Source organism: Jaculus jaculus, chromosome 19, assembly GCF_020740685.1.
Source record: "Jaculus jaculus isolate mJacJac1 chromosome 19, mJacJac1.mat.Y.cur, whole genome shotgun sequence".
Taxonomy (NCBI): domain Eukaryota; kingdom Metazoa; phylum Chordata; class Mammalia; order Rodentia; family Dipodidae; genus Jaculus; species Jaculus jaculus.
Window position 1 is genome coordinate 26,677,371 of NC_059120.1, and position 27,899 is coordinate 26,705,269.

At 37.4% G+C, this 27,899-nt stretch overlaps 1 protein-coding gene across 2 annotated transcripts in view; it reads right to left on the reverse strand.

Annotated features, from left to right (window-relative positions):
- The window catches only part of Dpyd (dihydropyrimidine dehydrogenase), a 1,202,971-nt gene that overhangs the window by 690,849 nt on the left and 484,223 nt on the right, over nucleotides 1-27,899 (reverse strand). For both annotated transcript variants that reach the window (XM_045137960.1, XM_045137961.1), the window contains one exon: nucleotides 24,608-24,695. In XM_045137960.1, coding sequence (XP_044993895.1) covers nucleotides 24,608-24,695 — 88 coding nt within the window. The remainder of the gene's footprint in view (nucleotides 1-24,607; nucleotides 24,696-27,899) is intronic.

Here is a 27,899-nt window from a genome sequence, read left to right on the forward strand (position 1 = left end):
TTGTACATTTTCCCCCTTCATTTTGCTTAACAAGCATTTGTATGGCTCTATAAGTGATAATTTTGGAACTATCAACAAAATAATAGAAAACTGACTAGTTTCAGTTCTTGTTTATTCTTTCTGTGATTTCATGTGTGTACTTTTATTTTTCCTTGATTGTGTAGCTAAGTATGTACTTACTTCATAAAGATTTATTTTAAAATGGGTAAGATACTATAGTCAAGAAATGAACAAAACAGCACTTTTATCCAAGCTAGTAATGTTATAAAAGTATCAAATCAAAAATAGTACAAGACAAAGTATTTGTGATGCATCTTTCAAATAAACTGTTTCTTAAAATCATAGGTAATATATGAGAAAAGCCAGTGCTGAAACTCTAATGTGTTTCTCCACTTAAGCTATTTTAAAATGCTAAGAAAAATAGTGATTAATATTTCTTCTGCTTCAAGGTAGGTCGTATACTAGTATTATTTTAAAATATTCTATAAGCCAGTACATATTTTCAAAACAATGTTAAGTTGTATAAACTTAATGAGAAAGTTAATTTGATTCATATTGAACCTAGATTGTGACCTAAAATGTATTCTTATCTCAAATATATGAGCAATTAATGTTCAGAAGCAATTAATGTTCTGCTAACCAATTCTGCCCCTGTATATCTTTTTGTTTGTTTTGTTTTTTCAGGTAGAGTCTCACTCCAGCCCAGGCTGATCTGAAATTCACTATGTAGTCTCAGAGTGCTCTTGACCTCATGGTGATCCTCCTGTCTTTGCCTCCCCAGTGCTGGGATTAAACATATTACCACCATGCCTGGCTCCCTGTATACCTTTTAATATTGCTTAACACAGAAATAACACAGCTATATTCATTTCTATGGGGTGTGTATCTGCTTTCATATCACATACTTATATGAGACCACAATATGACCCACAAAACATGAAATATATGCAATCTTATTATTTTGAGAAACATTTTTACAGATAACTCAATATTTTTTAGTAGTTAGAAATATAAGTTGAACAAATTTAAGATCTTTTAACTTTCTTATTTATTTATTTATTATTATTTTTTATTTATTATTCTTATTTTTATGTATTTGCAAGCAGAAAGAGCTACAGAGCTAAAAGACAAAGAGCAAGAGAGAGAGAAAAAGAGAGAGAGAGAGAGAGAGAATGGATATACTATGACCTCTGCAAACAAGTATTTGCCACTTTGTGTGTCTGGGTTTATGTGGGTACTGAGCTTTGAACCTGGTTAGCAAGTAACCACCTTTAGTCATGGAGCTATCTCCCTAGGCCCCAAAAACTCAGTTTAAAATGTCCAGCAGAGTGTATTTTCTTTCTTTTTCCTGTGGCATTGATTATTATTTAAGTGCTAAGGAACAGCCCCAGACATTGTGCATGCTAGGCAGGCACTCTTCCTCTGTGCTTCATCCCTAGCCTTATGGAATAATCTTATGTAATAACAATAGAAAGGCTATTTGCTGTTTGGAGAGAAAAAAGAAAATATATCAGAGAGCAATCAAATATCATTTAGTTTAAAACTATATTATTCTACTACTGATATATGTATCAGTGAAATATAATCATTAAGATTCAACAAACAAAATGATCATGCCATTCTTGTTGTACAAAATAAAAAAGTAACAACAGACAATAAGAATGTAAAGATCTAGTGAAGCAAATTTCTAATTAAAATGACTTTTCTTCCATAAATTTTAAGTACCAATACAATCTTTGATTGATTAACCCAAATACTGAGTACCTTTTCTACAAATTAACTTATGAATCAAATTTGTATACACAGTTTTTCTCAGTTTCACAAGCAAAATGAAGGTCTGTTAACTTTCTGCTTTTTTAGTGTGTTGTTTTGGGGATGGCTGTGAACACAGTCTCTTAAATGTAATGTTCTTCCCATCTGCATTCCAGGTGGCACTGCATAGCTAATCAAGGAATAGTAATACAAGTCAAGATTCCTTATATGTTTGGAGACAAGAAAGTAAACAAATCAAAACTTCATTCAAGGTCTTTTTGCTTAAATACCCATAGTATTTTCTCTTAAAAATGTATCAATTCTATTTAATGCTTAAATTAAGTGGTTTTACAGAACTGTTTTTTCCATAAACCAATTCTAATATATGCCATCATTAATTAAATTAAATTAATTAATTAAACTGAGAAAGATTCAGATAAAACTGGATTCTCTTTAGAGAACAGAAAACACAATGGGACTAGATGTTCCTCCAATAATTCAAAATCAAAATGTAGAGACAATACTATTTGATATAAATTGTAATTATATTGCTTTCAAAGTAGATTTGCTCTGTGGTCTTGATTTGGAACAAATATTTGAAGTCAAGAAGACCTCTTTATTTTATCTGGTATTGCTAACATCTAGAAAAGAAGTTTACCATATAAATGATCTCATAAAGCTTCATATTTCTTCACTTCAGGAACAGTTTTGGAAATGATTATGATGTTTGCTGAAATGCACTAAATCTCCCCCAACATACATTAATCTCTTTCCATTTTGTTGTTATTTTTCCTGTGTCTTTCCCATAGTTTTGTATTCAACAGTGTTCCTTATTTTACCAAATTTTGCACCATAAGAACTCACAAAAGATACCATAAGCAGGACTGCATGATTTGAAGTATAAGAATAGCTATTTAGTAGTGTTCTTCCTAGCTTTTTTCATCCTGTATACATACGTAATCAGTGCAGTAATTAATAACAGTCAGTATCACTGAATTGGAGAGGCATGCCCTTTAACTACTTGGTGACCATATCTACTATCTCAATGTCTCCTAATTCTGCTACGTATTGTATGCTCTCCTTTATATAAACAACCTGCCTCCAGAGGACAGTCCAGATGTACAGCATGATTAACACATCAAAGTGTATATGCATAAATAATAATAATTGTTATGCCTTTCATGAAATGGGTGTTTGTATTACATTAAAATACCAATGTATAAGGCCTAATTGTCAATCTAATATTTAGAGATGTGGTCTTTGGACTTGGATTAGGAGTAGGTGAAGTCATAAGGGAGGGGTCCCCATGTTGAGATTAATGGATTTATTTAAAACAAAAAAAAAATAGTAAAGCCCTTTCATAGATCAAGAGTTCATAGGCCATCTGCAAGTTAGGAAGACGTGCTCACCAGAGTCCAGTGTTCTTCATCCTTATCTCAGATTTATAGTTCAAGACAGTGTAAAAATTAATGTTTGGCATTTTTCTACAACAGCTCCAGCAAAGACTATACCCAGAGTACACACCCAATAATGTCTTTACCCAGATTGCTCTCTTTTGGGAAGAGGGTAGGTTGAGGTAGAGTCTCATTTTAGTCCAAGTTAACCAGGAACCCACTCTATAGCCTCAAGCTGGCCTCAAATTCACAGCAAGCCCCCTACCTCAGAACTACGAGATTCTGGGATTAAAGGAACATGCTATCACTTCTGGTGTTTTTATCAATATTCAAGTACTAACTCCCACAAACTAAACATAACCAGCAGTCACAAGCAGTAGTTGAAAAATATTTATTACATATTCTCTAGTTCTCTTATCTACTGCTATACAGTAATTTAAGTAATTAGGAACACTAGAAGAAAATTAATGCTAGAGTATTAAAAAAAAAACAAGTTTGATTTAGTTAGGACAAGTGTTATAAGGTGAATATATATTTATCACACAAAATGTATACATAGAAGTATAACATAAATTCATTTATGTTCCCACTCAAAGAAATTCCAAGAAGAGAACAAAGTTTAAAAATGAAAAGAATTATAAATGTTTTTGCAACCTAAAAATGTGATGTAGAACATGTAATGAAATACATCTATCATAGTTTAATTAATTTCATTAATTAAAAAAAGACATGATTAAGATAGATTTTTAAATAATTAAGTTAGATATAATTAATTAAAATATACTTAATTAGTTGAAATAGACATGTATTTACCATGAAGAATATTTAGGAATTTCTACCAGTAAGAAAAATCATGGAGCTTCTGGTTAAGATGGCAGTGTAGGTACAACGCCAAAGCAGCCTAGGGAGGAAAAAGCCAAAACCCAGAAAAATGTACACTTTTACTAAAAAGTGAGGTGTATAGGAAATTGAAATAGCAGCAGAGAAGTAGGAGAGATCTAGAGCATCCAAAGCCTGCACAGGCCAACAGAAGCGACTGGGAGAGTCTGTTCGCCAGAGCACGGCAGCGGTGTTTGGCTTGAGCCGCAGGAAAAGTCAGGCGAGGGGATTTTTCCACTCACACCAGAGTTCTCCACAAACTCAAGAAATGTGAAGGGAGAGTGGCAGTGAACAACGAAGGAACAGATAACAAGGTAGATGAACAGGTGGAACAGCAGGTGAACTAGAGCAGCATTGGCTCCCTCCCCTTCCCCACCGCCAGTACCCAGCTCTTGGGAACAAAGCAGTGGTCCAGGGACCCAGCCACACCAACTTGAACTGACAGATCACCAAAGAGGGACCCAATTAAAAGCGCAGCTGAGACCAAAATCATCCCAAAAGGTAACAAGGTTACACCAGGTCAGTATCCGCCTAATAAACCTGGTATATATGCCTGAACCAGAAATGCTAATTGCACTTTCGATATCAGGATAAATTATATGTTAAATTGGATGGATGGTAAAATTTGCCATTCTTAAATAAGCTGTATTTTGGGCTTGTTATTTGTTTCTACTTGAATTATAGTGACTTTGTTTACTCTTCTGTTATACATTAGGGAAGGTCTCACCTGGTCACAAGCTGACTTGGAACCCTTTACAGACCAGAAATCTTAAACACCTTGTTGTCAGCATTAAGGGAGTGGGTGAGGCACCACACAGCCTAAGGGACAGACAGAGGACCTGGTTGTCATAATACCTACTCTTGGATAAATACAATGTGCTGTTGTCCACTGAATGTGTTCATTGTATAGTTAAATTTTAGAATCTGCCTATATTTTGATCCACTTATCGTACTTGAATACTCTCATAGCAGGCACACCCAACACCTAGAGTCACTTTTGTAGATACTCTGAGAGTCTTCAGACCCACACCTAGTGCCTTAAGCTCTACCCTAAAGATATATTATATCAGATTGATTGATACATTGCATAATATCCAGCTAGCTGGAAAATCCAATCATTAAATAATCCAACATGCAAAAATATATACATTATAACACCAAAAATCAAGACAATATAAAAAATTATTAATGCATCAGAAATGACATCCAATGAGAATGAGTTAGGGAAATGCCTGAGAAAGATTTCAAAAGAATGATCATAAATATGTTCAAAAGAATGATTATAAATATGTTCAAAGAACTCAAAGAAGAAACCAAAGGAAGCAAAGAAGATACAGGACACCAATTTAATGAAATAAAGAGGTCAATACTAGACATAAATAAGGAAATAGAAATAATAAAGAAAAACCAGTTAGATTTACTAGCAATAAAGAACACAGTTAATGAAAAACAACAAAAAAAAAAAAAAAAAAAACAACTCTGTAGAAAATCTCACCAGTACAATGGATGAAGGAGAGGGCAGAATATCTAAACTAGAAGACCAGGTGGCAGATCTAATACAATCCAACAAAGAGAAAGACAAACTAATAGAAAAGTATGAGTGGGAATTTCAAGATATTCAGGACACTAGGAAAAGATCGAACATAAGAATCCAGGGCATAGTAGAAGGAGAAGAATTTCACTCCAAAGGCATAGTTGGCATCTTCAACAAAATCATAGAAGAAAACTTCCCCCAAATTGGGAAAGAGGTACCAACGCACATACAGGAATTCTTTAGAACACCAGCCAGAAAAAACCTGGAAACACCTCTCCTCGCCATATTATAATCAAACTACCAAACATACAAACCAAAGAAAAAATATTGAAAGCTGTCAGAGAGAAAAATCAAGTTACCTATAAAGGCAAGCCTATCAGGATTAAAGAAGATTACTCAACACAAACTTTAAAAGACAGAAGGGTGTGGAGTGATGTATGCCAAGTTCTGAAAGATAACAACTGTAAACCAAGTTTACTTTATCCTGCAAAGCTATCCATTCAAATAGACAGAGAAGTAAGGACATTCCATGACAAAAGCAAGCTAAAGGACTATTTGAAGACAAAACCAGCTCTACAGAAAATACTTGAAAGAATCCTCCATGCTGAAGAAAAAGAAAAGCACACATATAATGAACATGGAAAAACCAAGCAATACTCAAATATTAGTTAACACAAGAGAGCAAAGGTAGAACTGAAAGAACTACAAAAAAATGGCAAAAATGAATACACACCTTTCAATAATATCTCTTAATATCAACAGCCTCAATGCCCCAACCAAAAGACATAGGTTTTCAGACTAGGTTAAAAAGCTGGATCCTTCAATTTGTTGTCTCCAAGAAACCCACCTTTCTACAAAGGATGGAAACTATCTTAGGGTGAAAGGTTAGAAAACAGTGTTTCAAGCAAATGGACCTAGAAAACAAGCAGAGGTTGCTATCCTAATATCTGAAAAGGTAGACTTCAGTCCAACATTAGGTAAGAAAGATAAGGAAGGCCACTTTCTATTGATTAAAGGCGCCCTCCAGCAGGAGGACATTACAATCCTAAACATATATGCACCTAACATGGGGGACCCCAAATACATCAAACAAATGCTATTAGAACTAAGGTCACAGATAACACCAAACACAGTGGTAGTGGGTGACTTCAACACCCCACTCTCATCAATTCACAGGTCATCCAGGGAAAAAATAAACAAAGAAGCATCTGGACTAAATGAGGTCATAGAAGGAATAGACCTAACATATATATGCAGGACATTTCATCCAAATGTGGCAGAATATGCATTCTTTTCAGCAGCACATGGAACATTATCTAAAATAGATTATATATTTGGTCACAAAGAAAATCTTAACAAATACAGGAAAATTGAAATAATTCCTTGCATTCTATCTGACCACAATGGAATCAAACTACAAATCAACTGTAAGAAAGGCTATAGTGCATACACAACATCATGGAAATTAAATAGCACATTACTAAATGATGAATGGGTCAATGAAGAAATCAAGAGGGAAATATAAAAATTTATAGAGTCAAGTGCCTATATTAAGAAATTAGAAAGGTTGCAAGTAAATGACCTAATGCATCAACTTAAAGCCTTGGAAAAAGAAAAACAAGGCAAAAACAAAATCAGCAGACAGGAAGAAATAGTAAAGATTAGGCCAGAAATTATTGAAATAGAAACTAAAAAACCATCGAAAGAATCAATGAAACAAAGAGTTGGCTCTTTGAAAGGATAAACAAGATTGATAATCCTTAGCAAATCTGACCAAAAGAAAGAGAAAAGAGACACAAATTAATAAAATTAGAGATTAAAAATATAACATCCCAACAGAGAAATTAAAAAAAATTCATAGGGACATACTATAAATCATATACTCCACAAAGTATGAAAATCTGAAAGAAATAGATGAGTTCCTTGATTTATAAGACTTACCTAAATAAAGTCAAAATGAGATTAATCACTTAAATAGACCTATAACAAGCATGGAGATCTGAACAGTTATAAAAACTCTCCCAACTAAAAAAAGCCCAGGCCCAGATGGATTCACTGCTGAATTTTACCAGACCTTCAAGGAAGAGCTAACACCATTGCTTCTTAAGCTTTTCCAGGAAATAGAAAAAGAAGGAATTCTACCAACCTCTTTCTATGAAGCCAGCATCACCCTGATACCAAAACCAGGCAAAGATAGAACAAAAAAAGAAAATTTCAGACCAATCTCCCTCATGAACATAGATGTAAAAGTTCTCAACAAAATATTTGCAAACAGAATACAAGAATATTTCAGAAAGATCATTAAACCTAAGCAAGTAGGCTTTATCTCAGAGATTCAGGGATGGCTCAATATATGCAAATCGATAAAGGTAATACATTATATAAATGGATTGAAGGACAAAAATCACATGATCATCTCATTAGACGCAGAGAAAGCATTTGACAAAATCCAACATCTCTTCATGATAAAAGTCCTGCAGAGACTGGGAATAGAAGGAACATATCTCAATATAATAAAGGCTATTTATGACAAGCCTACGGCCAGCATATTACTGAATGGGGAAAAACTGGAAGCTTTCCCACTAAAATCAGGAACAAGACAAGGGTGTACACTGTCCCCACTTTTATTTAATATAATTCTGGAAGTCTTAGCAATAGCAATAAGGCAAGAGAAATACTTAAAAGGGATGCAAATTGGAAAGAAAGAGATCACGTTATCATTATTTGCAGATGACAAGATTCTATATATAAACCACCCTAAATACTCTACCAGCAAACTGTTAGAGCTGATAAACACCTACAGCCAGGATATAAAAGAAATACATAGAAATCAGTAGCCTTCATATATGCTAACAACAAACACACAGAGGATGAAATCAGAGAACCACTACCATTTACAATTGCATTACAGAAAATAAAGTACCTTGGAATAAACCTAACCAAGGAAGTAAAGGATCTCTACAATGAAAAAAATAAAACACTCAAGCAAGAAATTCAGAAGACACTAGGAAGTAGAAAACATCCCTTGTTCCTGCTTTGGAAGAATCAATATTGTGAAAATGGCAATCTTACCAAAAGCAATCTACATATTTAATGCAATCCCCATCAAAATTCCAAATGCATTCTTCATGGAAGTAGAAAAAACAAACCTAAAATACATTTGAAATCATAAAAATCCACTAACATCTAAAATAATACTGAGCAACAAAAATAAGGCTGGTGCTATCACCATACCTGACTTTAACTTATACTACAGAGCCATAGTAACAAGAACAGCATGGTACTGGCACAAAAGCAGACACGTAGATCAGTGGAACAGTATAGAGGACCCAGATGTAAGTCCAGGTAGCTATGGCCACCTGATATTTGATAAAAATTCAAAAATAGTCATTGGAGAAAAGACAGCCTCTTCAGCAAATAATGTTGGGAAAACTGGATATGTTTCTGTAGAAGGATGAAAATAGATTATTCTCTCTCGCCATGCACAAGAATTAAGTCCATATGGATTAAAGACCTTAACATGAGACCAGAAACTCTAATACTTCTAGAGGAAAAAGTAGCGGAAACCCTTCAACATATTGGTCTTGGCAAAGACTTTCTGAATACAACCCCAATTGCTCAGGCAATAAAACCACAGATTAACCACTGGGACCTCATGAAATTACAAAGATTTTATACTCCCAAGGACACTGTGAATAAAGCAAAGAGGCAACCTACAGAATGGGAAAAAATCTTCACCAGCTATATATCTGATAGAGGGTTAATATCTAGGATATACAAAGAACTCAAAAAGCTAACTAATAAGGAATCAAACAAGCTAATGAAAAAATGGGCTATGGAGCTAAATAGAGAGTTCTCAAAGGAAGAAATGTGGATGGTGTATAAACATATAAAAAAATGTTCTACTTCCCTAGTCACAGGGAAATGCAGATTAAGACTTCCGGCCAAGATGGCGACCGCCTAGCTGCACCCCACATACCAGGGGGAAAAAAAAAGGCAAGTATGCAAGGGCAATTAGGATCTTTTTGCAAGAGGGAGGGCACAGATTGGGGAAAAACAGGGAAGCACACACCCCCGCGCCCTGATACCCCCGCGCCCCGCCGCGACCCGCTGCATCCTGGCGCGACCCTGCATGCCCGGCGACACTGCGGCCCTGCGCACGCCGTGCCCCCCCCGCGGCCCCCCCGCGCCCCCCCACCCAGCCTGCTCCCCCCCCGCGCGCCCCACGCCCCGTCCCCCCCACGTGTTTCCCCTTGCTCCCTGCACCCCACCGCACCCTGCATGACCTGCCCTGCATGCCCTGTGCCCCGGCATGCCCCGCGCCCCCCCACGCACCCCATATGCCCCAGCACGCCCCAAGCCCCCCGCGCACCCCCCACGCCCCGCGCGCCCCTCGCACGCCCCGCGCCCCGTGAAGCTGTGCTCTGATCGGGCACCCACCAGCCATGCCTGCCAGCCTGCTGCACTGAAGCTGCAACCTCCTACCTCCGCCCTTGTTCTCTGATCCTGCGAGTTAACCAGCTACGTGGTGCTTGGTTCACAGGCCCCCGGGGGCCACCTCTGCCGTGAGTAGGTGGCTGCCAGATTCCCTGCTGCTGTGCTCCCATCACTTGCCACCATCAGCCTCTGCTGTGTCCTGATCCCGTACCCACATCAGCTACATCTGCACTACAATTGCAAGTACAGTGGGCCCAGTCCCAGAGCAAGGGCCACACAAGTCCACACTGAGTCCCTAGCGCCAGCGCAGGTGCCATCCCCTACCTGTACTTCGCCACCTATCCCCCACTCCCCTGAGGCGGGAGAGCACAGACTGTTTGCAGGTCCCAGTGTTCCAAGCCAGAGTTTGGGCAGCTTAAGGGCTTGCTACAGCAGTCCCCTTACAAGCTCGAAGGCAGGAAGCTTAGGTGCATTACTGGGTGAGAATTCAGGCAACTTTGGCGCCCCTGTCAGGCTATAGATAGGCGGCTTTGGCAAGAGAGAGCAAAAACCCAGTCTGCTTGCAACTGCCCCAGGCTGCCTTAGATTCTCATTAAGCTAGATTCCAGGCTGCTCCACCCACCTACCTGCCCATACACTGACATGGGTAGACCACAGTGCAAAAGAAATAACGTAAAAAATAAAATGCAAGTAAATACAGACAGATCACCCAGTCCAACAAGGATTACATCTAACTAAAACATAGAAGAGTGTTTAGGATCAGAACATCAAGTGGAAGCAATGAACAATGCAACCCTGACCAACCTACTGCTAGAACTGGCAGGAAAGCTACAAAGGACATAATCATGTGGATGCTACCATCACTAAGCTACAGCAATAAGATAAGACACTGGAAGGAATTCAAAGAGAGCTAAGAGAGTTGAGGGAGAGTGGAAAAAAAAAAGAGGACCTTAAAAGTCAACTGGCCACACTAAATGAAAACATAAAGAAATGCAAGGATGATTTCGAAGAATCATCAAGAAAATCAGAAAATGAGACGAAAAGAGAGCTGGACAAAGTGATGGAAGTGATACATAGGAAAGTAGTAGAAAATGCAAACTTAATTGAACAAGTCCAAAACTCACTAGAGGCTCTCAAGAATAGAGTCAGCAAAGTGGAAGATAGGAACTCTGATCTGGAAGACAGGATGAAAGAAACAGTTCGAGAGTCCAAAAATTTCAGTAAGTTCAAAAGTTCCTGTGAACAGAACATGAGAGAATTGTGATACACTTAAATGTCCTAATATCAGAATCACTGGAATACCAGAAGGAGAAGAATTTCAGTCGAAAGGAATGGAGAACTTATTAAACACAATAATTGAAGAAAACTTCACCCGTCTCTTAAAAAAAAGGCCCATCAAAATACAAGAAGCAGGGCTGGAGAGATGGCTTAGCGGTTAAGCGCTTGCCTGTGAAGCCTAAGGACCCTGGTTTGAGGCTCGGTTCCCCAGGTCCCACGTTAGCCAGATGCACAAGGGGGCACACGCGTCTGGAGTTCGTTTGCAGAGGCTAGAAGCCCTGGAGCACCCATTCTCTCTCTCTCCCTCTATCTGTCTTTCTCTCTGTGTCTGTCGCTCTCAAACAAATAAATAAAAAATTTTAAAAAATGTTTAAAAAAAAATACAAGAAGCAAACAGAACTCCTAACCGACTAGACCAAAGGAGAACCTCCCCAAGACATATTATCATTAAGACTCTACACGTTAACACCAAAGAAAAAATCCTAAAAGCAGCTAGGGAAAAACAGCACACCAGTTTCAAAGGAAACCCCATCAGAATTACTTCAGACTTTTCAATGGAAACCCTGAAAGCTATAAGGGATGAAACTTTTTCAACTCTAAGAAACTATGGCTTCCAACGCAAACTACTCTACCCGGCAAAAGTCTCCCTTATAATAGATGGTGAAAGAAAAACTTTCCATGACAAAACTCAGCTTTACAATTTTATGAACACAAAGCCAAACCTACAGAAAGTATTCCAGGAAATTCTCCACAGAGAAGAAACAAATAACCAAACACAAATGCCTACAAGAAGCAGATCACAGCAACCAAACCCAGAGTAGAGAGAAAAAAAACAAAACAAACAAAAAAAAAAACCCAAAAAACCTTAAATTCCACGGAAATGCCAACACACCTCTACCATGACAACATGACAGGGATCAAATCAAATCTCACAGTCATCACCCTAAATATTAATGGCCTTAATTCACCCATCAAGAGACACAAACTAACAGGGTGGATCAAAAAATTAGACCCCTCAATCTGCTGCCTTCAAGAAACCCACCTTACACTAAAGACAGAAACCTCCTCAGGGTGAAAGGGTGGAAAACAATATTCCAAGCAAATTGGAATAAGAAACAAGCAGGTGTAGCTACATTAATATCATATAAAATTGACTTCAAACCAAAATCAATCAAAAAAGACAAAGAAGGCTACTTCCTACTTATAAAGGGAACAACCCATCAAGAGGATATTACAATCATAAATCTGTATGCACCAAACACAGGAGCACCACAGATCATAAAACAAAACCTACTTGACAATAAAACAGAAATAACCACCAACACCATCATAGCTGGGGACTTTAACACACCATTATCAGTAATAGACAGATCATCCAAACAGAAGCTCATCAGGGAAGTAAAAGAGCTCAACAAAACCATAGAGCACTTAGACCTAACAGACATCTACAGAACTTTCCATCCCAAATCCACAGACTACACATTCTTCTCAGCAGCCCATGGAACATTCTCTAAAATAGACCATATATTGGGTCACAAAGACTGCCTCCACATATTTAGGAAAATCGACATAATTCCCTGCATGATATCAGATCATAATGCTATATTCCTAGAAATCAACAACAAAAAAAACCAACAAGAAGACCAATGGCAACTGGAAACTGAATAGCATACTCTTAAACAATAAGTGGATAGTGGATGAAATAAAAAATAAAATTGCAAAATTCCTGGAATTGAATGACAATGAGAACACATCATACCAAAACTTATGGGACACAATGAAAGCAGTTCTCAGGGGAAAATTCATAGCACTCAATGCCTTCATAAAAAAGACAGAAAGATCCCAAATCAATAGCCTAACCATCCACCTAAAGGCATTGGAAAAACAAGAAAAATCCAACCCAAAGAGCTCCAGAAGGAAAGAAATAATTAAAATCAGAGCAGAAATTAATCAACTGGAAACCAAGGAAACAATTAAGGCAATTGACAAAACAAAGAGCTGGTTCTTTGAAAAAATAAACAAGATTGACAAACCTCTGGCCAATTTGATCAAGCAAAGAAAAGAGAGACTCCAAATTAACAAAATTCAAAATGAAAAAGGAGAGATCACAAGAGATATGAATGAAATTGGGAGAATCATCCGGACTTATTTCAAAAACCTCTACTCCACAAAACTGGAAAATGTGGAGGAGATGGATAAATTCCTGGATGCATATCATCTACCAAAGCTAAACTCAGAGCAGATTAATCACCTCAATGAACCCATCACACTCACAGAGATTGAAAAACTAATAAAAAACCTCCCAAAAAAGAAGAGTCCAGGACGAGATGGATTCCCAGCCGAATTTTATCAAACCTTCAAGGAAGAACTCAAACCAATCTTTCTAAAATTGTGCCACACAATTGAAGAACAGGGAAAGCTCCCCAACTCCTTCTATGAAGCTAGTATCACCCTAATCCCAAAACCAGGCAGAGATGCCACAAGAAAAGAAAACTACCGGCCTATTTCCCTAATGAACATAGATGCAAAGATCCTCAACAAAATACTCGCAAACCGAATCCAACAACACATCAAAAGCATTATCCACCTTGACCAAGTGGGATTTATCCCAGGAACATAAGGGTGGTTCAACATACAAAAATCTGTCAATGTAATACATCACATAAACAAGCTTAAATATAAAAACCACATGATCATTTCGATAGATGCAGAAAAGGCCTTTGACAAGATACAACATCACTTCATGATCAAAACATTGGAGAGAATCAGCATGGCCAGTTCACATCTTAACATAATAAAGGCAATATACAAAGCTCCAAAGGCCCAAATAATACTTAATGGAGAGAGACTGGAGGAATTCCCACTGAGATCAGGAACAAGACAGGGATGTCCTCTCTCACCTCTGCTTTTCAATATAGTTCTGGAAGTTCTAGCCCAAGCAATAAGGCAGGAGAAGGAAATAAAAGGGATACAATTTGGAAAGGAAGAGGTTAAGTTAGCTCTATTCGCTGATGACATGATTGTATATGTAAGAGACCCGAGAGACTCCGTCCCAAAACTCCTGAAGATGATTATCTCCTATAGCAAAGTAGGAGGATACAAAATCAATGCACAAAAATTGGTAGCATTTCTGTATGCAAATGACAAAGACACAAAAAAAGAAATAAAGGGCAAAGTCCCATTTTCAATTGCAACAAAAAAATAAAATACCTTGGAATAACGTTAACCAAGGAAGTATAAGATCTATACAACTAAAATATAAAAACTCTCAAAAAAGAAATTGAGGAGGACTTGAATAGATGGAAAGACCTCCCATGCTCCTGGATAGGCAGAATTAACATTGTGAAGATGACAATCCTACCAAAGGCAATATATCAATTTAACGCAATTCCAATTAAAATCCCTACAGTGTTCTTCACAGAGATAGAAAAAATGATCTCAAATTTCATATGGAAAGGCAGAAGGCCTCGCATATCCAAACATATCCTCAGCAAAAGAAATACCTCTGGTGGCATCGCCATACCTGATATAAAGCTATATTACAAAGCCATAGTAATAAAAACAGCATGGTACTGGTATAAAAACAGGAGTATAGACCAATGGAATAGACTTGAGGACCCGGATTTTGGGTCAAGCAACTATAGCTACTTGATATTCGACAAAGGCCCAAACAATATAGACTGGAAAAAAGATGGCATCTTCAACAAATGGTGCTGGACAAACTGGATAACCACATGCAGGAAACTAAAACTTAATCTACACATTTCACCATGCACTACACTCAAATCCAAATGGATCAAAGACCTCAACATAAGACCAGAAACTCGAAAAATACTGGAAGAAAATTTAGGAAGTACTTTCCATGATATAGGAATGGAAAAAGACTTCCTGAACAAAACCCCAGTGGCTCAAGTTCTTAAACAGTCACTCAACCATTGGGATCACATGAAGCTGAAGAGTTTCTTTACAGACAAGCATATAATAAGCAAAGCCAATAGAATACCCACAGAATGGGAGAAAATATTTGCAGGTTATCCAACTGATAGAGGCCTTATCTCTAGAATTTACAAAGAACTCAAAAGTCTAAACTATAAGAAGACAAATACCCCACTCACAAAATGGGGCACAGAGTTGAACAGGCAATTCACAGAGGAAGAAATACAAATGGCAAACACAACTTAAGAAAATGTTCATCATCCCTAATCATCAGAGAAATGCAAATTAAAACAACTATGAGATTCTACCTTACCCCAATAAGGATAGCCAACATCAAAAAGTCAAATGAAAATAAATGCTGGTGAGGATGTGGAGAAGCAGGGACACTCATTCCCTGTTGGTGGGAATGCAGGATGGTACAACCACTTTTGAAAGCAATATGGAGACTCCTGAAAAAGCTGACTATAGAAATACCAACAGGCCCAGTTATTCCCTTACTGGGTATCTACCCTAAAACCTTCAAACCAAAAGCCAGAGAGATTTGCTCATCCATATTTGTAGCGGCTCAATTCATAATAGCTAAAAGCTGGAATCAACCCAGATGTCCATCATTAGAAGAATGGATAACAAAGATGTAGTATATCTACACAATGGAATTCTATACAGCAGTAAGAAAAAATGACATAAAGAAATTTGAGGAAAAATGGTTGAACCTGGAACAGATCATTCTCAGTGAACTTACCCAATCACAGAAAAAAAATCGACACGTAGTCTCACTCATCTACAACATGTAACCTGAATCTATCCAAGATACCTTACACACCCAGCAAGGACCTCATGGACTAGACAATAGGATGGATGGGGAGGGTGGGGAGGGCATCGAAGGGTGGAAAACAGTAATCCGACCCAAACGGCAATGGTACCATAAAATTCTACTTCCTAAAAGACAGACCAAATGGCTGAACCTTCACTAGACCCTTACAGGAAACACCTGAACCACAAGACACTGGAGAGGGTAGGATCAAGACTAACCTAAACTCCTACATCTTCCCTCCCTCCCTCTCCCCCTCTCCCCTCTATCTCTCTCCTCTCTAACTCTTGTATATTAGTTATGTTCTTCCTCAATTTCTTAGTGGACACTGACCTGTAACCCCCACTTCCAGCTTGGGCCTATCATCCACAATGAGCCTTTGATCAGAGAAACCAACAAGGTTTCCCAAAACAATGACAGACTTCTGTCAGAGTACTTGATGACCCACCAAAGGCCAGTGGTAAGACCCTGATCCTGAAGACTCCATACGCAACTGACACGTAAAATGGAATGACATGGCTAGAAGCCAGGAGAGAGTCAGTCCCCAGACAGACAGCGTGTCTAGTGCCAGAAGGTGCTACATAGGCGCCTGGGGGAAATGACCAAGATATGTCCAAGCAACTCATTGTTTAACCTAATTAGCAACAAATAACCTGAGGTGATGCCCACACATGCAATAGTGGTACACAGCCATGGTGAGGAACCAATTGCTCCTGATTTGGCTAACTGATCCACTCAGTGGTACTAGACCCTTAGCTGGAGCTGGGAAACAAGTCAGAACCATACCCAAACACAAGCCCACTCTACAATAGCAAGCTACCATGAATCATGGGGTATAAGAGGGCCTACACCTATCAAACTGTCTATCAAAAAATTAAGTGTTATCTCAATTTTCCGGGTGCTAACTTACTCTCCGTTGGAGAGTCTGCTTCTCTTTTTCAGATAGATGCAGATCCTAAGGAGAGAGCTGCCCCAACATACCTCAGAAGGCGCCCAATTGAAACTAAGTACAATTGGCGAAACAAGCAAGGGTGATGTTTTCCTGTGAACCAGATACCAGCACAAAGGGGAAGGAGACCAACGCAGAGAAAAATCAACTCCTACCAAATCAGAGAGCCAGAGCCTCAGAGGCCCCCAACACCTCACCACTGAAGCAGACCAAAAATGAACCCAACATGGCTCAGGGAAATTTTGCGGGAGAGGGGGTGGAAAGAATGTCAGAGTCACATGTTGGGTCATGCTTTGCAGAGACATTTATCATACCAATAACTGGGGGCTAACTCCACAATGCACGACCCATTTACATCAACAAGGAGGGTCCAATGGCAGGGGGTAGATCACAGATGAGCCTAAACAATGGTACCAAACTGCCTGTATTTACTGAAAAGGAAACTAATAAATTAAATTTTAAAAAAAAAGAAATGCAGATTAAAACTACATTGAGATTCCATCTCACTCCTGTCTGATTGGCTACTATCATGAAAACAAATTATCATAAATGTTGGCAGGGATGTGGAAAAAGAGTAACCCTTCTACACTGTTGGTGAGAATGAAATCTGGTCCAGCCATTGTGGAAATCAGTATGGATGTTCCTAAAACAGCTAAAGATTGATCTACCATATGACTCAGCAACAGCACTCCTCAGCATATAGCCTAAGGACTCATCTCATTTCCTTAGAAGCATGTGGTCAACCATGTTTATTGCTGCTCAATTTATAATAGCTGGGAAATGGAACCAGCCTAGATGTCCCTCAACTGAGGAGCGGATAATGAAGATGTGACACATTTATACAATGGATTTCTATTTAGCGATAAAGAAAAATGAAGTTATGAAATTTGCTAAAAAATGGATGGATCTGGGAAGGATTATACTAAGTGAGGTAACCCTGTCCCAGAAAGCCAACCACCATATGTTCTCTCTCATATGTGAATCCTAGCTACAGATGATTGGTCTTCTGTGTGAAAAGGAAAAAACTCAGTAGCAGAGGCCAGGAAGCTAATAAACAGATACAAAAGGAAGAGAAAGAATGGAGGAAGGACTTAATAAGTTGGTATTGTATATATGTAAGTAGAAGAATAGATTAACTGGGGTAAAAAGGCCCATTGTGAGATCAGGGGAGGAGACTGAGTAAAGGAAAAGTGGAGGGAGGGCTAATCAAAATCTAAAAGGATATAAATAAATCATATGGAATTCTCTGATTTTGGACAATGGAACACTCAGGTGCCATAGATTGTTGCCAGAAAATTTTCAGTGCCATGGATGGGATACCTGCCAGAGAGATGTTGGCCAGGGAGGTCCCTGATGCCCCCAAAACATTATAGGCCATTGCTGAGGTCCTTGGTTTCCCACCAGGAATCGATGGTAAGACCCTATTGCTGAAGACTCCACATATTTAAGCTGCAAGGCCACTGAGAAATCCTGCTGGAACTGAGCTGATAACTTTTTCCATGTAGACCAGCTGACAGAAAGATGGAAGAAGCCATTCTACATGCAGTTCAATGGGAAAAAGAGATACCACCAGTGAAGATACACAACAGTGGACACTGCAAGCCTTATAATTGGCCAGCCAGGCCAAATGAGCCAATGGGTGCAATAGTGGCATGTCTGTCATGGTGAAAACCAACTGCCCTCCAATTGGACTAGAGGCCTACTCCAAGGGAGGGAATATATCCCTGATACTGAAAACAAAACAAGGGTAGTCATGAGCCCTAGGGGTGTAACATCTGCTGATGTCTGGATAAGTGTATATGCCATGCTTATCAAACTACCCGTTAAGCATTTCTGTTAATATTAATACCCTTATATTAATGCTACTCTCACTTTGGGTAGAGAATCTTCTCTTTTTAGATGGTAGTGATCTTGGGACAACTAAGAAGGTATCATGGTGCTGGAAAGAAGTGACTAGAGTACCAAGTAACATCTCGATCACACCTTCCAAGGCTCAGGGTCTAATGTGGAAGAGGTCGCGGAAAGAATATAAGAGCCAAAGGAAGGTTTGGACTCCTTAAAATGTGCTCCCTCCAGACATAAAATGGCCTCGATATCCATAGCCTCATATGCCTGACACTACCTACACAAGACCATCATAAGAGGAGGGAAAGATCAAGACATCAAAATAAAAGAGAGATTTATTGAGATGGGGAGGGGATATGATGGACAATGGAATTTCAAACGGGAAAGTGGGGGGAGGGAGGGTATTACCATGGGATATTTTTTATAATCATGGAAAATGTTTTAAAAAATTGAGAAAAAAATAAGATTAAAAAAAGAAAAATCAGTATTTTAAGAGGATATTTATTTATGTATGTATTTATTTATTTTTGAGAGTGGGTTTTACTTGAGTCTAGGCTGACCTAGAAATCACTCTGTACTTATAGGCTGGCCTCAAACTCATGGTGATCCTCCTACCTCTGCCTTCTGAGTGCTAAGATTAAAGGCAAGTGCCACCATGCCCAGGATAATTTTTTTAAAACTGCCAAAATAAAACTAAACCCCACAAGCTTAACTGTAAAATATATGATGCTTTGATAAAGCATACCTATACAAAGAACCTAAGAATCAACTGGTTTAACAAATCAGGAAAAAATAACATGCTTAATTTGGGGAGTTAGGGAGTAAATGAAGAAGGGAGGAAAGAAAGAATTGAGAAGGAGAAAGAGAGACAAAGATTCATTTGGAAAGACACATAAATTTTAGAATTTCAGTCTCAAAACTTCTCCAAAAGTTATTATAAAAAGCCAAGTATGGTGGCCCAAGCCTTTAATCTCAGCACTGGAGAGGCAGTGAGTGGTAGGAAGATCGCTGTGAGTTTTGAGGCCAGCCTGAGACTACATAGTGAATTCCAGGTCATTCTGGGCTAGGTGAGACCCTACCTCAAGTGTTGAGAAAAGCAAAATTTACAAAATGGTACTATATTCTTCCTTTTTTCTTTTGTCTATTGTTTTATTTCCCCATAAATTTCTTAGCTGTAAAAATATTTTCTGGTATTGAACTATGTGTTAAGAACATGTTAAAATTTTGAAAAATAAAAATAGAGCCCTATATGTTTTGAGGAGTATATAAATGCATAGAATCAAAATAATGCATGAATTGCTATATTCTTTCCTATAAATGGCATAAAACATTTCAGTATATATGACCATCAGAAATCAGTTAGTGAATTCCATGCAGAACTTGTCATCCTGAGCAGAATACTGTTGATATTAGCATGCAAAGACCAGAGAGAAGGTGTTTTTATTTTTTCAACAAGGAAGTCTGGACAATTAAAAAATGGCCAGCAGTTAAATATGAAGAAAGGTCTACAAAGAGGTAAATTTAAAGTTCAAGGGGAAAATTCAGATAGCATGTTAACTGTGACATGCAGACAATTTCATTTGTACTGAATGTTGTTAATAGGCATGGAAATATTTGAGCTTTTTAGGAGAGCAACATTTTCCTAGTAGAAGAGTGGCTGAGGGGCAAGGGCTGCTTGGTAGCTTTGTCTCATGTAACCAAACTATTTCAGAATCAGTACTAGCTCCATGAACACAGAACCCGAACCAAGGGCTTTAGCTCTACTTAACATGGACTTACCTGGATACTCAGGATATGGGCTCAAGGATCTCCTGATGTGTTATTTTACCTTTAAGGGGACACTGGCTATGTTTCCTCAGGGCCTTTTTATTTTATTTCTTTCCTCCATCTTTGTAAATGTGGCCAAGCGTACAACTTGCTTCTGCAGATTAGCATGTGCTTTCTATAGATATGTTAATTTGATCAAAGAATAATTGCCCTACATCTACTTTATCTCCTTCTGGAGCTTTGCATGCACTCATTAACAGATGATTTAATGAACTCTCAGCTGGAATTCTATTTCCCTCATTTTCAAATTCTTGGGAGCCACCTCACAATTAGATGAGAGTACTTACAAGTGACACTACATTAAACAATATTACAAATGAAAAAAAAGTACTATTCATGGTAAGATATTTTCAACTTTTTGGCTTACAATTAAGTCAGGTTTATGTTTTTAATCAATGTAGTCATAATTGTGAATATTCATCAGAATACTGTAGCTTTTATCTGGGGACAGACACAAAGAGGTGTTTTCAAAACTTTATTGCATTTTCTTCTAAATAAATAAAAAGTACAAATGATTCTGTACAATTTAGAGAATCTTCTGATTAAGAAACTAATTAAGAATAACTTTTACAGAAAAGAATTCTGCCTCTACAAGACACAAGAGATTTAAATAAAGGCCACATTTAATACCACAATTTCTCAATGGATTTTTGTAATTGTAATTATCTCTTCTTCAGTTGTTATAATATTTGGTAGTTTTCACATTGAAACTATTCTTTTTGGTTTGTAACTGAATAAAAATCACTCAATTGGTAAAAACAAACAGAAAGGTGAAGATAAATATATAAAAAATGAATTATTGAAGAGTGTGTCAGTGACTTTCTTGTTGCTGTGAACAGATACTGAATCAAAAGTAACTTGAAGAAGGAAAGGGTTTACGTTCAGCTTATAATTTAGAGGGAAATTTTTGTGACAGGAAGGCATGACATCAGGAATAGCAAAGCAGCTTATCACACTGGTAGCCAGGAAAGAGAGGTCAAGCAAGAAGCAGGGCCAGGCTATAAAACATTAAGGCCCACCCCTGGTGACCCCAAAACCACACCACCCAAAGCATACTACCAGCTGGGGACCAAATATTCACATATATGACCAACTCTGCATTCAAACTGCAATAGAGATTAAAAGGTCAACATATTAAAGTGTCTTAAGTGGGATGTAAAATGTAAATAGGTATCTTTGGATAACATGTTGGCTTTTAGTTATTGTATCAGTAACCTTGAAGTATAGACATACTTGTTAACTTCTTTCTTAGTTTCTCTATAAAACTGATTGTCCATGTTAATTTACCATTTATTAGTTTTCTAATTCTACAGACTGAAGTCTTTTGACAAGATGAAACATTCTTGTATATATTTCATCCAAAATACTGAATGAGGACATAAGTGTCTTTCTCACATCATTATACCAAAATGTCAAAAGATTCACTTCTCAACATGAAAATGCACAACAGCCTAAAGACTCTACATTTTAAGCATTGAATTCATACAGTGAAGAGTCTAGTGAAGACCAGTGCTGTGTATAGTGTGGTACTATGAATAAACTAAAAATGTAAGGAAGCTTTGTGGAAATGAATACGAGAAAGACCCAAAATGGCATTGATTCTTTCAAATACAAGGTACTTCAGATGGTTAGAATCAGGATTATAAATTATGTAATTGTTACAAATTTTTGTAACTGTGCTTCTTGAAGGAAATAATTTGAACATATTTCAAATATTGGTTGTTTGACTTCATATTTCCCAAGTATAGACTTCGTTTGTAGGTAACGTTCATATTGATACATCTAATTGTACTAGGAAACACTATGGAAACAGTCATATTAACCTTTTTTGAATAATTTCTGTAGGAAATTCAATGACAAATCTTAAAGTTTCTTGATAGCTTCATAACTGTATTTCAGATGTAAGATCTAGTTAAATTTCCCACATATTATGAAAGAAGAATTTTCTAACATACATGGGCTGAGAATAAAGGAACTGTCACAGAGCCAGCACTGCTGATACTGCTGAATACACCTTAAAGACGCTTGTGCTATTTGTTTACGTTAAATCCTCAGCACAAATATAATGTTGAAAAGCAAATCTAAAACTAAAGTACCACTAAAAGTGAAACATGAGGAAAATACTAGGTTTTTCTCTCCTTCCCATTAGTGATGTGTACAATGGTTACTATACAGAAATGAAAATCAATGGAAAAATACTGATTACAATGGCACATAAAGTTTCATTTAGAAAGGAAGCCCAATTCAGAAGCTAGAAGACAGTTTAGACTTTTTTCTACTTCCATCATCTTTTCTCTAAATAGAATCAGTGACCAAGTTCTATCTAGACTAAGTACTCATAATGTTTCCAGAGAATGAGATAATCTAATGAAAAAAAAAAATTGGTAGTAAGAAGCATTAATTGTTTTTGAACTCTCCAAATGCAATGAAATAGGATAGCCCCAAATAAATGTTAAACAGTATGTGATAATTAATGAGTTGGGAAAGCTCATCTCTCTTTGCAGATTTATTCTTCAGATATTCATATCTAAAGAATGAGCCACAAAGGAGACCGACGGAGAAGCAGGATGATGGGCTTCTTCTAAAACTGAAGAACAACATAACATGCTGTTTGTATGTCATGATCTTCCAGAGTGCAATGTAGAATAAGAGAGAATAAACAGAAAGGTCATGGGACAAATATTAAATTATATCCACTACATGTACTATGATTTCTCAATAAATAATGAGTTTAAAAAATGTCAGGCTGGGTGTGGTGGCACACGCCTTTATTCCCAGCACTCGGGAGGCAAAGGTAGCAGGATCAGTGTGAGTTCAAGTCTACCCTGAGACTACATAGTAAAGTCCAGAACAGCCTGAGCTACAGTGAGACCTACCTCAAAAAACAAAACAAAACAAAACAAAATTTCATGATTCTATATATGTAAGTAAATGTTACAAAACCCAAAGGCATAATAAGAATATCTTGGAGGTTCAACAAACATTCCCAACAGCCAACCAGCATTTTTCAGCCAACTGCCAAGTCCCCTTTATTTTTTTTTGGGGGGGGGAAGGGGTGGCACCATGTAGCTTTGATGGGCAGCTAGGGTGGTAGGGTAGCCCATGTAAGTAAAAAGGCAGGACAGTCTGCACTTTGTAGAGATCAAAGGATGATGTAATTTATTATCTCTTACTTAGTTCACTAGACCTGTTTTTCTACTAATAAGGCCCCTCCTGGGAGGGAGGTCTCTCCTAGGATTTAAATCTAATCCCAACATTGTGGTTGGTCAAGCTTAGCACTACAACTTGGTTGGCCTCTTCCTCAGACAGCCCTAGCTGAGGCCAGACCTGAGCCCAAAGCTAGGGCCCACCACCCTAAAGTTATGAAAACAATTGCCAGCCAGCATGGTGGTACATTCCTTTAATCCCAGTACTCAGGAGGCAGAGGTAGGAGGATCACCATGAGTTCAAGGCCACCCTGAGACTACATAGTGAATCCAGGTCAGCCTGGGCTAGAGTAAAACTCTACCTCAACAAACCAAAAACAAAAAAGTCAGAAAATGCAATGTGGGAATCTATCCAAAAGTTTTTGAAATCTTCATAAAATGAATAGGTGACAAAAGCCAACTTTTCACCTCATTATGCATTCAGTCAATTGTATTATTGTAGAAAGAAAGATATAGCTTGTAGACATTCTGATCTTCCATAGCACAGTATACAAATATTTTGCTGTTTAGATGTGTATAAACTAGTGCCATGTGAGAATATAAGACCCTGCCCCCCCCCCAAAAAAAAACAACCCTTGGCAAAGTTTGTTCATACATAGTGACCACAAAACATCAAGGCTAGTTCTATACCATAAGTCAGTATGTAGCTGTCAAGACTGCACAAATCCCTGGGGAAGGGAATGTCTGATATATCTGATGTCAGCCATGCTGCAGGATATTATTAGAAATTTTAAAAGATGTTTAGAAGCATCTACTCACCTATTCCAATGAAAGCAGCTTTGTAGCCATTTTCTTTCAACGTAGTAAGAGTCATTTCATCCACAGAAAGGCTTTTTCCACAAATTATCTATGAGAAATATTTTGAGTAAAATTAGCATTTTATTAATTAAAACACTACTTTTATTATCAAAAGAAAATTGGTCTAAATATATGAAACCGCATGCATAATATGTGGAAATATTTTATACTATATAGTCTTGCCTATAGAAAACAGTATATAAACAGAATATTGGCATGTTTTCCTTGTAGGACAAATGTAGAAAAGTGCCATTGTAGTGAAAATTCAATAAACCTTCCCACCTTGCATATGTTAAAAACATTATGTTGGTCACTTTACACAATAAAATAAGACAAAATATGAGTGTCTGCAAGCTAAACAAGGGCAGAAGACATGCAAATAAGTATGTGTAACATAAAACAGAATGATTGCCACATGTCAATGTGAGTTCACAGACTAAAGTTTTACTTCAGCTATGGTACAAAGAGTGAGAAAGCAGTGGTTATTGGACTGGGATCTTTATAAGGAACAGAGTTCCCTATGGTTCAAGGGAAATGAATAAAGTCAGAAAATAGAGAGTCATTACTGCCACTACAAGTCACAATACTTTTGTCAGTCTCCAAACATGAACCAATTTCACATGGAAAACCTACTTACTGACTGAGAAGAAAGGCCCTAGATGTGATGTCCTGAGGAGTAAATATTATAATAATGATCACATTCTCCCTATCAGAATGATAACAGCTTATTCAGGTGTACTGTACACCAGGGAATTCAGAATAATCAGCCATTTCAGGATTGCTGGATATCAGAGCTTTATGGACATTGATACCTGAACACATAGAGTATGGGCCTAGTCAGGAGATAAAATGGAGCCTGACTGTCGGGGTCCCTCTGAGACCCCTTCCCTGTCATTGAGCATTCTCCTAGTCTCCAAGAACATCATTGAAATTGTTCCACTTGTCAGCTGAAGTAATCCTCAACTGTATATATAGTTTGTGCAATCAGAGTAAAATAGCTATTTTAGCTGGAAAGTCCCCATGCATGCATCTGAAACCTGCCTAGGAGGGTTCATCAAACACCATATCATATCGAGCATGGAAGTGGGCTAGGGAGAGATGGTTGTGGTCTCCATTCGACCTCCAATGACTCCAGCAGTTTGTCCCCTGCTGAGATCTGATCATTCACATAAAGGAATATACATGACTGCAGGATTTCTTAGAGAGGAGCCTCTGTAACAGATGTGGTAGAATTACTAGAGCAAATTTATGAGGCCATGGGGACACTGCATGTGACCATTGATTTAGTATATGCTACTTTTGCAAATGCAATTTGAAAACAAATCAGAAAAAGTTCATTTTTAGGCATGTAGATAAGAGTATTCAGGTACATTCTTTTTTTTTCTTTTTAAATTTTTATTAACATTTTCTATGATTATAAAATATATCCCATGGTAATTCCTTCCCTCCCCACCCCCACACTTTCCCGTTTGAAATTCCATTCTCCATCATATTACCTCCCCATTACAATCATTGTAATTACATATATACAATATCAACCTATTAAGTATCCTCCTCCCTTCCTTTCTCTACCCTTTATGTCTCCTTTTTACCTTACTGGCTTCTGCTACTAAGTATTTTCATTCTCACGCAGAAGCCCAGTCATCTGTAGCTAGGATCCACATATGAGAGAGAACATGTCGCGCTTGGCTTTCTGGGCCTGGGTTACCTCACTTAGTATAAACCTTTCCAGGTCCATACATTTTTCTGCAAATTTCATAACTTCATTTTTCTTTATCAGGTACATTCTTTATCAAGGGTATATAAACTTTACTAATAATATGTGTATTCTGAAGGACTCCTGACTTTTTGCAGAACGCTGTGGTGAATGACTACATTAACATCATACAGTTTGAATACTAACAAGACCTGATGAAAGTGCTGGTAACTTTAAGGCACCCAAACTTAACACAGTGAAAGATATGATTAGGGCTAGAACTTTATAGAGCCTATTGTCACGTATAAGCCAATATATCCCCACCTCACCACAGAGTAATAAAAGGGTAACAGAGCGGTTTCTATTAGGAGTCCTAGAGGAACATTTATCAGTAAGACAACAGCTGCAGCTCTCATGCACACTGTGCTTAACTAAGTGCAGGGTTGTCTTCTATGTACTGTGTATACTGAACCATTGTAATGCTACCAACTGCTCTGGGAAGTACCTGCATTTTACAGAAGCTGATGCTATAGTACAGAAGAATAAAAATAGCTTGATTTTAGGTCCAGTATGCACAACAGCTCTACCTTTATGTCCATAGCAGAGAATGAAGAGGTGAATTGTACAATCTTCAAAGACACATAAAAGCATATCACCCTTGAAGGTATCACATAAATGCAGTGTTTCTGTAGAATAATGTGCAAATCATGGGATGGGAAATTGAGAGTGAGTAGAAAATACATGGGGCTAGAACACATAGGATTATCTTTTCTCTTCTTAAATTGTTAATATATTAGGAGCTAGAACAATGTTTGGACATTCATATCATGACATCAAGTGGGTTGAAATAATAAGTGATATTTGGAATTCTTGATTCTATCAAATACCACATAGTTGACTGGAACATTAATCATTTAGTAATATTTGATGGTTAATGTTACAATTAAGATAGAAATGGAGACTATTAAAATAATTAACAGTAAAATTATAGAACTTTAAATTATCCTAAATCTTAAAGAAGTGACCTTTTGTTTTGTCAAAATTGAAAGATTAAAAATACCATTATTTACTTATGTGCAAACTAACCCTAACAAAATATGTAATAAAATTTGGACATGGCAAAAAACCACATTTACTTTTAATATACTGAAATATAAAAATGATAAAACCAAGTATTCATGGCCAGTAAAATAGTAAATTACATAGTAAATAAAAATAAGCATTTAATCTGAATATCACAAAAAATTCTATAAAAATATCTCTTTGGTTGAAAACAATTCGAGGGGTTAATACTAGAAAAATTTCCATAAATTTAATAGCTGTTGTACAAACAACTGAGAATCTGATTTTTCCTACGTTGGAAATAATTTTATTACACTAGGTATGTGGTCTTTTGATGTGAAATAAGCTGAGTTCACACTTGGAAAAGACATGAATATTTTAAGTGAAAAACATAATTTTGTATGTTATAATTGGAATATTCTCACCAGTAATTCTCACTGGCTTTTTTTTTGTCATAAAAGCAACTAAAAAATTATCCTACATAATTTTTGTACC